This window comes from Erithacus rubecula, assembly GCF_903797595.1.
Source record: "Erithacus rubecula genome assembly, chromosome: 6".
Classification (NCBI taxonomy): Eukaryota; Metazoa; Chordata; class Aves; order Passeriformes; family Muscicapidae; genus Erithacus; species Erithacus rubecula.
Window position 1 is genome coordinate 27,306,056 of NC_136688.1, and position 12,582 is coordinate 27,318,637.

At 38.8% G+C, this 12,582-nt stretch overlaps 1 protein-coding gene across 4 annotated transcripts in view; it reads left to right on the forward strand.

The window, feature by feature from the left end:
• MAP3K9 (mitogen-activated protein kinase kinase kinase 9) overlaps positions 1–10,175 on the forward strand; it is a 54,176-nt gene extending 44,001 nt beyond the window's left edge. For 2 of the 4 annotated variants that reach the window (XM_079309829.1, XM_079309831.1), the window contains 3 exons: positions 3,030–3,142; positions 3,788–4,603; positions 4,950–10,175. In XM_079309829.1, coding sequence (XP_079165955.1) covers positions 3,030–3,142; positions 3,788–4,603; positions 4,950–5,431 — 1,411 coding nt within the window. In that variant the 3' untranslated portion in view covers positions 5,432–10,175. The remainder of the gene's footprint in view (positions 1–3,029; positions 3,143–3,787; positions 4,604–4,949) is intronic. The other 2 variants (XR_013774740.1, XM_079309830.1) reach the window with 2 other exon arrangements.
• Positions 10,176–12,582: the final 2,407 nt, after the last annotated feature.

The following is a 12,582-nucleotide window of genomic DNA, read 5'->3' on the forward strand; positions in this document are numbered from 1 at the left end:
ATAATTTTTATCACTTTCTATGTATTTTTCACAGGAGGTAATTCCAAGATAATTTGAGAATAGCATTGTGAGCATTGCAGTGATCTATAATTAACATCAAGTAAAGGTAGTCATGAAAAGATACAGTGATTATTCATGCTTCTCTGTTTATCTTTGAACATAAAGAATATGCACAGCAGTAGAAAGGTTTTGTGCTGAATTGCAGAGACTGCATGAAGCTTCATGTTGGACTAGTTCTGTGGCAGTTCAGTTGTGACCTTACAGCATATTCTCAAGGATATACTGTGAAGTTTTAGTTGCCTTTAAACTTGGCATTGATTAGTCACAGACTGACTATGTCATGGGTGATGGTCACCCTACTTTTCGCACAGGTTACTAATTTTATGGAAGTTGTTAATGAATGTGACTTAAAATCCTTTAGCAGTTATCCTTTAAAATCTTGCAAGCTAAATAGGAGTGAGCCTGGCAACAAACATTTTTTTATCCACTACAGTATTATATTAATGTCTTATCATGGTATTACAGAATGGTATTCAGACACCAGAGATGCTGCCTTACAGTTGTAGGGAAGTCTTTTGCAATTTGCTGAGCAAATGCACCTTGTCATCTTACCATTCCTAAAAAGAGGTGCTTTTGACTTCCCAGTAGAAAAAGGCAAGAGAAAAGTAACTCAGTCATAATACAATAAAGTAACAACCTTCTGTTTAATTAATCTAAATAGATTACAGGTAAGAAGTGTTAGGTTCCTGATTTGTTATGCTGGTGATTGAAATATCGTTTTAGTGCTAGTGCTTTCAAATCATTCCAGTTGCTCTTTCCTTAGGACAATAGCAGACAATACTGCTCTAGTAGGAACATTCTCTAAGTCAGCAGGTTTTGAATTGTTTTCACATGCGCACCACTATCTAATTAAAATGATGTGTGGCAACCTTCTGGACAGGTCTTTGAGGTCTGCTTGTAATTTGGGGGGAAACGAGAAGGAGCAAAAAATCAAAGGGAAGAATGAAAATTTTATACCCTTAAGGCAAATGTAGCAGGCCTTGAAGTTATTCTGGTAGCTATTTATCTTCCTATTCAGATTGAGCTACACTTTGACAGCAACAGCAAACCTTCAGTCTGTTTGCAAGTGAAGATTGCTCTCAGAAGTCAAAAGGAAGCAAACTTAAGTTGAATATGTGTTTTCCCAGCTCTGTGGAAATCTCACCTTCCTCAGTAATTGATTACCCATATTGTAAGGCTTTGAGATTCAGTTTTGGACATGTTCACACTGCTAACATGGTTCATTTTCACCCACCAGCTTTCCCTTAATATGATCTCTCTGTATATAGTATGTATCCTAGGTGGGCATGTTGCATACCTGGGTAATTTAGATCCAACATGTGTTATTTGGTGTGTTGTGTTATTACACAGCTGAGTATACTGTGGAGGGAGTAAATCAGAACAGACCCACACACTGAATGGCATGTCTGTTACAAAACTCTGTGGTTGTTGTAGTGGCAGATAGGGTTCAGTGCTGTGCTGTCTGGATTCAAGATCACAGCAGGGTACGGAATGGTTAATGGGGATGGACTTGCAATGCAGTTGAGAACTGTATAGGATACTTTTAGTGTAATGTCTATACCACAGTCATCAATCAACTGATCATGCTGGATCAAGTTCAGATCCTGTGGCCTTGCTATCACTGCAGTATAGTTTGGTGACAAGTACAGCATCTCAGCTGGGTAGAGAGCAGAGTAAAAACTCATACCAAGGCAAAAAAAATATCCCAATGTAATAAATTTTTGAAATCCTGGAATGGAAGCTGTCTTAGAATTGCAGAATGATTCTGGTGCAAAACAAGAATCATAAGAGGTATCTTACTTACGGTTGTATTTCCCTTTCTCTTTTAGGGAATGATGGTAATGAATTATGTGTCTTACCAAAAAAACAGTGCAAGTTAGTAATGGAGCTGGAAGAGATCTTATCTCAGAGTTTTCTGTTCTTTTAATAACAAGTCAATGCTTTTGTGTGTTCTGTTGAGATCATTCAGACTATCTGCAGATCTTTTTATTCCTTCCATGTAATTTCTGCTTATCCTAAGTGTGTGTGGATTTTTACCAATACTATGATGTTTCATGTTGGAGTTTGTGGAGAAAGGCACCAGAAATTTTCAAGTTCAGACTATGTTGATAAATGAATAATAAAACTTTGAATATTGATATATCAGGAAGTTGTGCTGCTAACAAAAGTTTTTGACATGTCTGATGTCATGAAACTAGTGCAGGATGATGATAATGAAAACCTATGAATAGAGATTACTAGTAAGTTCATGGTAACATACTTTTAGACACAGGTCAAAGTAGGGGTTTGGATTCTTTTCTTGGGATTTTTTTGTTTGTAAGTAAAAGAAACAATGACATTATTTATAGGTTTAGTTGCTTAGTTGCCTTTTTTTTTTCCATAATCTAGAACTTGTGCTTTTAACTGTACTTCAATACAGTGTTTCCTTTATGAGAAAAATATTGGGTTTATAATACAGAGACATGGCCAGTGACTTGAGCTTATTATTTTATTTGTCCTAGTGAGTTATTTTTGAATTTCATTGTTCATTTGTGTTTCACATGAAAACAATTTTTGGAGGTGTTTCCCTTTCCCCTTGCTGAGCAATTTATTTTTAACCTGCCATGATAAGACTGATTACAAAAAGAAATCAAGATTTAAAAAGATTATGTCTTGATGTAAAAAGAAAATGTTTCATCTGATTTTTGTAGTGGTGCCTTCTGTTATTCGGCATTCATAGCTTGTTAGTTATCAGCAGAGGCCTTTTGACTGCCACAGTGTAACAAATGATAAAGGGACCTTTTAACTTTTTTAATTTTTTTTTTTTTTTAAGTGCTGTAAAGATGTCACAAAATTTCTTGCTGTGGGAGGACTTCAGTTCTATGTAGTTGAGATGGAAACATGCATATCCTAAGTAGATCAATAGAGAATATATAATGTTCATGTTTGTGAGCATGGTACATTTTCTCACATCCTTCTACTATTTTCAGTCTGAAAGCTCTGGTAGAAGGATGCAAGCAGTGGTCATCCAGTGCACCAAATCTTGGGAAGATCCAGAGAACTGCACCTGCTTTTCCAGGATTCACCAGCTTAGCAGAGATGGGTAAAGAAATTCCCTGCACTTGGTACTCTCATTACTGCTTCCATTCATATTTCAATGAACCTCTTTCCTGACCTTCCCCTGGTACCTTACAGCAATGTTTTCATTTTGTTTGGTGTCTGTTTTCCTTTTATTTTTTGTCAAGTGTCCATCTTCTTGTTCACCTCACTGCTTGTGCTTGTCCTCCTATCAAGTTAACAAGCTTCTGTTAATTCTCCTCTAGCTCCATGCTGTTTCCCAGCTCCTTTCCTGAATAATGATATTTGCACATGCAGCATGCTTACACCTTCACTTGAAAGGAGCAGTTCTTAAAATTTTTCTACCTTTTGCTCCTCACTCACAAACACATAGATTTACTCTAGTAGTTACTGAGGTGTAGGTTGCTTTTGAAATGCTGTTCTGCAATTAATCCCAACTGGATGAATGCTTCACTAATTTCTTTCACTTTGATAGTGTTTCCAGATACTTTTCTCAGCCTGTCTTCTTCGGAAACAATAGGCTGTATTTGGGAATTGATGAATTATGTTTGTAAGAAGAACAGCTGTATTTTCTGAAGAGAAGCTTGTTTTGAACTATATTTGTGAGACAATAAAATTTGCCAGTGAAAGTATTGCATTGACACAAAGTCTATTTTCATTTGCTTTCCAGATGATGAGGACAGTGAATGTTTTAATGGAGAGGGCAAAGTGCACCCTTCACCTGTGCACAATCAGTCATACCTCTGCATCCCATTTCAGAAGAATGAGGAGTGGGATGGCCCTTCTAGTGATGCCAATGAGGAGTCCACCCCTGTAAACTCTGCTACCAGTACCCCACAGCTGACACCCACCAACAGCCTCAAACGTAGCGGCTCCCACCACAAGCGATGTGAGGTTGCGTTGCTTGGCTGTGGAGCAGTGCTGGCTGCTGCAGGCCTGGGTTTTGACCTTTTAGAAGCAGGGAAGTGTCAGCTGCTGATTGAGGAAGAGCCAGAGGTGCCCAAGGAAGAGAAGAAGAAGCGTGATAGCATTTTTCAGCGAGCTGGACGCCCACGGAGGAGCACTAGTCCACCTTCTCGGAAGATCTTCAAGAAGGATGATCCCCTGTTGTTGCTAGGCGAGCCATCCACATCCCTCACTCTTCTTTCCCTGTCTTCCATTTCCGAATGTAATTCCACCCGGTCCCTGCTGCGCTCAGACAGTGATGAAATTGTGGTTTATGAGATGCCTGTCAGCCCAGTGACAGTCAAGGCTCCCTTGCCAGCCATTACAAACCCACTGGTCAATGTGCAGATCGAGAGGTTCAAGCAAGACCCCAACCAGTCCCTGACTCCCACACACGTGACAGTCTCTTCCCACACCCAGCAAAGTGGACACAGGCGCACACCTTCTGATGGAGCCATCAAAGGGAGTGGACTGGTTGTCAATGGGTGCCCAACCAGTGGATGCCCTTCCAGTAGCTGTTTAACTGGAGCACTGGGAGCCGGTAGGTTTTCAGCCATCTTTGTTTTCCCTCTTCAAGATAAAGACAGAAGCAGTATAATTACTTGTTGCTTATATGTTCATTGAGATGACCAGCCCAGCAAGAATTACTTGTGGAGGCTTTCTTAACACAAATTGCTAACAGAATAATGCAGTACATGGTTTTGGTTCCAGCATCTTCAGATTGCCATAATCTTGAAGATACAGAGTTTGTAGATTCTGAATGGAGGCTTTCTGCTTTTAATATGTTTTTGCACTGTATAAACAATAAACTAAGATCTGTAGGAATCACTTAGCAGTGTCATCTAACATGTTTTTCCCTCTTCTCTTGCACTGTCTGTTTTGGATAGGTGTATTAAAAACACCTAGTCCGAGCAGAGATCCCGGTGAGGTCCCTCGCCTGCCAGACCCCAACCTTGTTTTTCCTCCAACCCCGAGACGATGGAATGCACAGCAGGATCCCACACTAGAAAGACCCAAGACATTGGAGTTCCTGCCCCGGCCACGTCCTGCAGCCAGTCGGCAGCGGCTTGATCCCTGGTGGTTTGTGTCACCCAGCAATGCCAAGGGTGAATCTTCTGCCAACAGTTCAAGTACTGATACTCCAAGCAATCTGGACTCTTGTTTTGCTAGTAGCAGCAGCACTGTAGAAGAGAGACCTGGACTGCCTGCACTGCTTCCTTTCCAGGTGGGTCCTCCTGCAGAGGAGCGGACACTGTTGGACATAGATGCTGAGGGGCAGAGCCAGGACAGCACCATTCCGCTATGCAGAAGTGAACTTAACACACACAAAGCTGCAGCATATGAACTCAAGCAAGAATTCTGGTCTTAATATGAAACCACTGGGGGCAATGAACCCCTCTAAATTCAATCCTACTTTTTGCACTGAGAATGCACTTTGAAAACAGACAAGATGGAGGGATGCTACAGAGATCATATGGTGCTGCCTCTGCTGAAGATGTGTTGCCAGCTGCCTGATTTTTGTCTGCATTTGGGTGAAACTTGGCAACTCTGAGATGCTGACTTTTGCTGTGGGGTTTTTCTGTAGTCTTCCCTGCCCTCTTATTGCAGTTTGAATCTGCAATGAGCTAAAATATCAAAGTCTTTTGTTACTGACCTTGTAGGATTTGGCACTTGCAGTAAGTATATTGGTATCTATCCTGGTATTAATCAGTATTTTTAAATAATATTCAAATATTACACTACAGCAGACATCAGTGTTTGATGTTTTCCCAAGGAATCCAGAACAAAAACAAATAAATATCTGGAGATTACCTTCTCTGAAATACACTCAGATCATTAGACAGGCCTGGGAATCATCATACCCCCAGTAAAAGAGCAGAAGTAGCTATCTTAAGACTTGTTTGTCCTCTTTTGCTCATGAGACAGCTTAAGGTGGAACAGATGGCAGGGGAAAGCATGGCATCTCCACTGGTGGAGGTCTTTGAGAGCAGGTAAACCAGACTGTTGGAAACAAGTAGGTGTAGTTGATCCTGGCTTCAGGGTAGGTTGGATGTACTTCAGTGTTCTCTTGAGGTCCCTCTCAGCCCTATTTTTTTATGACTCTGTGCTTTCAAGATGAGGGCTTATGGTATAGCTGTATAGCTTTTTTTTTTTTTTTTATTTCAGACTTTCATTCCATCAGTCTCTTTTTTCCCACCCTGTTTCTCAGGCTCATAGTCAAGTTGCCTCAGCTTTGGGAGGGGAGTTAGCAGAAACTTTCTTTAAAGATGTGTTGGCTTGCAGAAGTAAGTTATGTGTTTCCACATCTTTTTCCTTTGATTTTTTCTTCTTTCTTACACCTTTTAGGAGTGATCCATGAAACCCAAGATTGTTCTTACGTACACTGATACTTGTTTAAGGCTGTTTTGAAAATAAGGCTTGTTAGCAGTTGGATTGTGCAAATAGGAATCAGAACATTTGGATTCTGTTTTATTTTGTCACTGACTCACTGTGTGACCCTGGGCAAATAATATAACCTCTGTGCCTGAATTTCCCCATCTGTAAATAATAGGAATAATACCTACCTCACAAGGGGAGGGGTTGGGACATATATAATAGGTATAAAGTCCTTTGAGATCTTTGAGTGAAAGGCACTATAGATATGTAGAACTTCATTCTTGTTCAAATGTGTAAACCACTCCTAGATCTGGAGCAAGGACAGACCCCTGTCTGGAAGGAGGAAGTCACACAAATGGGGTGTGCCTATGCTCAGAGTTTTCTGTACAAAGACTTCAAGTGTGTCTGTGCCACTGCAGGTATGTCTTACTGGCTGTAATGAGAGCTTCAGTATTCCCCAGATTTGGCATTGTTTGTAAGGGATGTGGCCTTTATATGACTGTAATATGGTAGTCTGCTTTATTGCAGGGTACAGCATGTCTGTTCACTGTTCTTGTACAGATCTGTGCTTGTTTTGCTAATCTGCTGATATTTGGTTGCAAATAAGTCATTTGACAGTGCTGCCAATGCAGTGCTCAGCCTGTTGGGGCAGTCCAGTCCTGCTGTGAAGGCAGTTGAGCTGAATACTTCCTGCAGCTGTCAGCACAGTGAACCTGTGTGTTTAGATGTTTGTAACCTGATTTTAGAAACCAGCATGTGTGGGGAAGAACTGTATGTAAGGCTTTTTACTTCTGTGTGAGGACTGAAACCAGCATGTTCCCATTAGTCAAGTGCACCTTTTTTTTCAAGCAATTACAATATATTTTGTTTTGAAAGGTCACATATTTCTTGTTTATCACATTCCATGGAAAATGCTTAATGGCAGAATAACTTTCTGCTGCTCTCCCTATTAAAATCTCCAGAGCTAGCCTTAATGGTTCTACACTAGATGTTGAAGCTGAAGAGACTGTTGACTGTTTAAACAAGGTATTTTGATAAGGCAAGATGGGATTCAGATACTTAAAGAAAATTTACATTTCTGATTCTTTTGTTAAATTTAGACCTTTAGCATTATTGATTTCATAAGCATCCTTTTACTTTCTGTTTCTGAAAACTCAGTTTGTGACTCAGACACTAGCAAAAAGACAAAACTCATCCAACAGATTGTTAATTTAAAATCAACCTTAATGTAATCTCAGTAAGAGGCTGTGTCAGAGAGATTTAAAAGAAAGACATTCAAATAATATATTTTTCATATAATTCCTTATAATTTTTAAAAGTTTGGAACGAAACTGGATCAGCTGTTCTGAAATGTAGTGTTTTCTATCCAAAAGGTATCATTATAAATGTCATAGGGAGAATCATCTGCTCTGCAAAGGCATCACCTGGAATAGCTCCATTCAAACAGAAATCTTTAAAATCATTTACTTACCTGAAATGGAAGGCACCTTTCTAGGTCACACTGATGTAACTCAGCCTGCTAAACATTCCAATAGCTGGCCACTTGATTTTACCAAGAGAACTTTCAAGATTTCTGTCAAGTTCCCAGGAAGGACAAACATAAAAGGCAAGTTGTTCTCTCGCCTTTTTTGCTTAAGAAAGTTGAGGATGAAGAATTAACCCTCTTCCCTGCCCCTCTCTGCATTTTATAGAATCACTTGGTGAAGGTGGTATGTAGCTGAACTTTGAGGAGTACTTTGCTCCAAAGAGTATCTTCCCTAATACCAAATGGACATTGCTACATTAAAACACTTGGTAGGACTGGTGACAAGAGTCAAGGATCCAGGTCAGGTTTACCAACCTAGATATTGTTATTACAAAGCTGCCAGACAGACTAGTTAAAAGCATATTGGGTGGTATGTGTTTCTTTTGTGGTTTTTGTTTGGGTTTTTTTTTAACCCTTCTTCAATGCAATTATTTTCATTGAATCTAGCATGTGAATTAACCCAAGGCAGTCTTTGAGCATCCACCCATAACTGTCTTCCTGAGGTATCAGGCAAGAGGACTCAGTTGTGAAAAGAAGGCTCCTGACTTCAGTAGGTGGTGGGGTATTCTCTGGCAGGCAGAGCCCCTCTCTGTTCTCAAGACAGAGTTGTCAGGTGTTTTACTTTATGCACTCCAAAAGCTTTTGCAGCCAGTGTCCTAAGGCCCTGCAGCTGTGTGCATGTTTAAGCTAGGTCAAAACCTCTCTCTCTATCCATCTGTCCCATCCTGGCTTGAATTCACTGCTTTCTTCATCTGTTGGAGTTTTTCCTTCCCAGCTGTGGGAGCTGAGGTGCTCCAAATCTCCAAAGGAGTGGTCAGCTATAGTCCACTAGACAGTGAGAAGGTATGAGCTCAAAAATCTTTTTTTTCCTACTGGTTGCTAGTATTCCCATTTGTCAGGGAAACAAAAATGTCAGAATATTGGTCATTGACCTACCTTTCTAGTAATATTCTTGAGGAAGATGGTGAAAATCTTACTTTAAAAAAATTCTAATAAATGTATTGTTTCCTAAATGTTTGAATAAGTTGCACTTTTCTTTTTTCTGAGAAAATGAGAAAAAGATAATGTGAAAGTCACTGAGTAGTCTAAAACAATGACAAAAGAATGGAGAAAAATATGAATACAGGCCTTATAAAGAGGAAGTGGCAGTTTTTTAACTGATAGTAATAATAAGATTGTAGCTGAGAGAAATGTTTGTGGCTTAGAAATATATTTGTATTTTTGTTTAGCCAGCTGGCAGTGTGTATCACTAATTTATGCAATTGATGTGCTGATTTAGGAAATAGAAAGAAGTTTGTCAGCCCTTCAAAGTGTGCTGTCCTTGTAGCCTGTTTAGTTTTCCTGTAATGTTGGAGGGAAGGCACAGACATAGCAACCAGTGCAAAAAATGACAATTTTTGGATAAATTTCTATAAATTTTAATAGGAATTGAGTGTGGGACCAGTAGAGAGAAGAAGGCTTTTGTGTCAAAACTAAGGTGATGAAATAGTTAGGGATTCTGTTCTAATACAGTTGCTTCTTACAGAGTGCAGAGTGGTCTGTTTTACCAACAAGTAGGTCTTAATCTCTCCTCAGTCATTTTCAGTTACAAAAATGTAATTTTTTATACATATTTTCCCTCAGTTTATTATTGCAATGTGTTGATACTCAGTATGGGGCAGGGAACCTCAGTGGAAATACTCTTTTTGTAATAATTTTCTAACAAAATGAGTATTTATAAAGTGAATTTTTTGTTATTGGTGGGGAAAGACCTGTTCTGGTTTGGCATGGTTTTATAATGAAATGTTTTTCTGTACCTCTAGGAATGGGAGTAGTTGCCCTCCTCTTCATAGCATGCTGTTATCTTAAGACATTGTGGACAATACTGCGTAGAGATGTTACTTCAGTGTGTCACAAAACTGGATACCTTTCATTCTGTTCAAGGTGAGGCAGTAATGGTTAAGTAAGGAAAGGTCTTTGCCTTTGGAGTGTTTTGTTAAATAAAACTTGACAGGAAACCTCCGACCTTGAGTCGCCTTTCTATCTTGAGATGGATTTTTATTTGAAACCTAATTCATCTCTGTGGGATGAATATGGGACCTGGAGTCCTACTGGATGTATGGAACCAAACCTATTCCTATGTCCCAAAATTCAGTGATAGCCTGTTATTTTTGCAAGTAATTTTGAACTAATGTAAATAGGTTTGTTTATTTTTATTTTTTTGAAAACATGCTCATTGCTTTCTAACCTTTTCCATGTATTTTGGGATATTCTCAAGTAACTCGATGGTGAATAAGAAGGATCTTCCAGAGTGATTTAAGTCCTCCTTTTGGCTCCTTTTTTTTGTTTGTTTGTTTTTGGTTGTTATTTTTTCTTGTTGCTGTTTTTTGGGTTTTGTTTTGGTTTGTTTTTGGGTTTTTTGTTTCTCTTTGGTTTTTTGTTTGGGTTTTTTTGTATGAAATAAGGGCATTTACATTTGGAAAGATTTTTGATCCATATCCTGTCACTGAAGAACAGTTTCTTAGCTTCCATGTTTAGAACTCATTTAAGACTACAAATTGGGTAAAAGTGGATATTAGAAGGGAATAGACATATGTTAAAACATACCTGTAAGAAGCAATAAATACAGCAAATACAAGAACCAAAATACACTCTCACTATCACAGAGCGTGACTTTCAGACTTCATAAATCTTTGGTTGATGATATAATTGAGATATCTATAGGAAAGAATACCTTCTTACATTTTTTCTTAAGTTTACTATTTTAGTACTAGAATACAGTGGTTTGCACAGCTAGCTAATATGGTAGCTAGCTGGACAGAGTGGATCTTTAACCAAATTTGCTTTTTTCCCCTCATTTAATCCTTGTTTTGGTTTATATATTTTTTTCTCTTTTTTTGGTATTTAACAAACAATACAGTCTTAAGAAGAACTTATTGTTATTAATCTCACTTTCACAGTTTCAGGAGACATTATGGAGATGAATCTGTGACTTTTTCTGGTGCTCCCTCTGTTGAATGCATTAGCAGAAAGTCATGCTGCAGTTAAAATGTGCATTTGCTTTTGGTTTTTCCCATGCTTGGCTTTTTTAAACAGTTTTGCCACTGGTCAGAGGTGAACACACCTTCTGAAATTACCTACATCAACTTTGTTTTTTTACGTTGGAAGTAGTCACTCCCAGGCTAAGTGGTATGTGCTTCATTAACAAGTATCTTGCCATTGGTGACTGGGCAGTGAGTCTGATGTAGCTACTGGAATTATTATTCCAATATTCCATCCCTTCTAACAAGGACTTCCCATTTTTTGCAACTGGAGAATCTTCAGCACTTCATCAATGTTTGTATACAAGAAATGCATTTTAGCTTGTTTTGTACATAAGTGAAAAATCTTCCTTTTTCTGATCAGGAATATAATTTTCCTACTGAGGATAGCTTCTTGAGCTCTGTGAGTGTTTTTTAGTTTGTTTTTTAGTTAGTTTTCTGTTTGGGGATATTGTTAATTTTGGGTTTGGTTTTTAAGCCTCTCAAATATACATATGTGTTAGGTGCATCCTGTATGCCAAGGTGCCTTCCATCTCACATGTCTCCTTGCTGGGGCCTGAGGCTGGTTTTTTGGAGGGACCTCCTAGTTGTAGCTTTGAGTACTGTGTTGTCTGCACATCAGGCCAAATACCATCACAGGAAGCATTTTGTGTCCTTCCATATATACCCCTGTGTTGAGCCACATGCTATTACTGCCTCTCCCTCTTCCTCCATTAGGGTTCTGGCCCCATCCCATCTTTGTTGGTTATTTATTCTTGTTGCCATAGTAACATAGTAAGGCAGAAAACCATACACATTTCAGGTGTGATTTGACCTAAAAGATTTCCAAGCTAAAAGCATTAAGATAGAACTGGGTGAAGTGGAAGTGGAGGTTGGCAGGAAGTAACACAATGAAATTATCCCTCTTAATGTAAGTCAAAGGACAAAGGGGTACTAGCTACTTGGTAAACTGTTGGCATCATAGGTAAATTGGGTCCTAAATAAGAATTAGAGGAATGTACAGTTATTTAATTTTATAGAATGGTTTGGGTTGGAAGGGACCTTAAAGGTCATCTACTTCCAGTACCCCTGCTATGGGCAGGGACACTTTCCACTAGATCAGGTTACTCAAAGCCCCATCCAACTTATCCAGTTTCTGGTTGGCTTGTTTTGTTTTACCCTGAACTACCTCATTTGTAGAGATAGAATGGGCAGAAAGTCTAAGTTTTTGTAAGAATTGCTTTAAGTATGCAGCTAAGGTTGGAATGAGATGGGAAGGTAGAGGCGAACTTGTATTTGGCTCTTTGATGTGCAAATTCCTGATGGAAAAGTAAAACCAGCTATTCAGTTTATTAAGTTAAGATTATATTTGCTGTAGATTTTTATGTCTCCAAAATAAACAATAAAGGACAAAACGGGGCATTTTTCTTGATGATTTCTAACCTGTGGAAGAGTTGATTGTTCAGAGACAAAAAGGTAGTTTTTATATTGGTCACTACTGCTTTTAAAAGTGATAGCCTCTTTTTTCAAAACTTTTTTTTTTTTTTTTTAATAACCTCATGTGCTCTTAAAGGGGAGCTGTACACGATCCTGATTGTTTTCCAGTATTTGAAATATTGT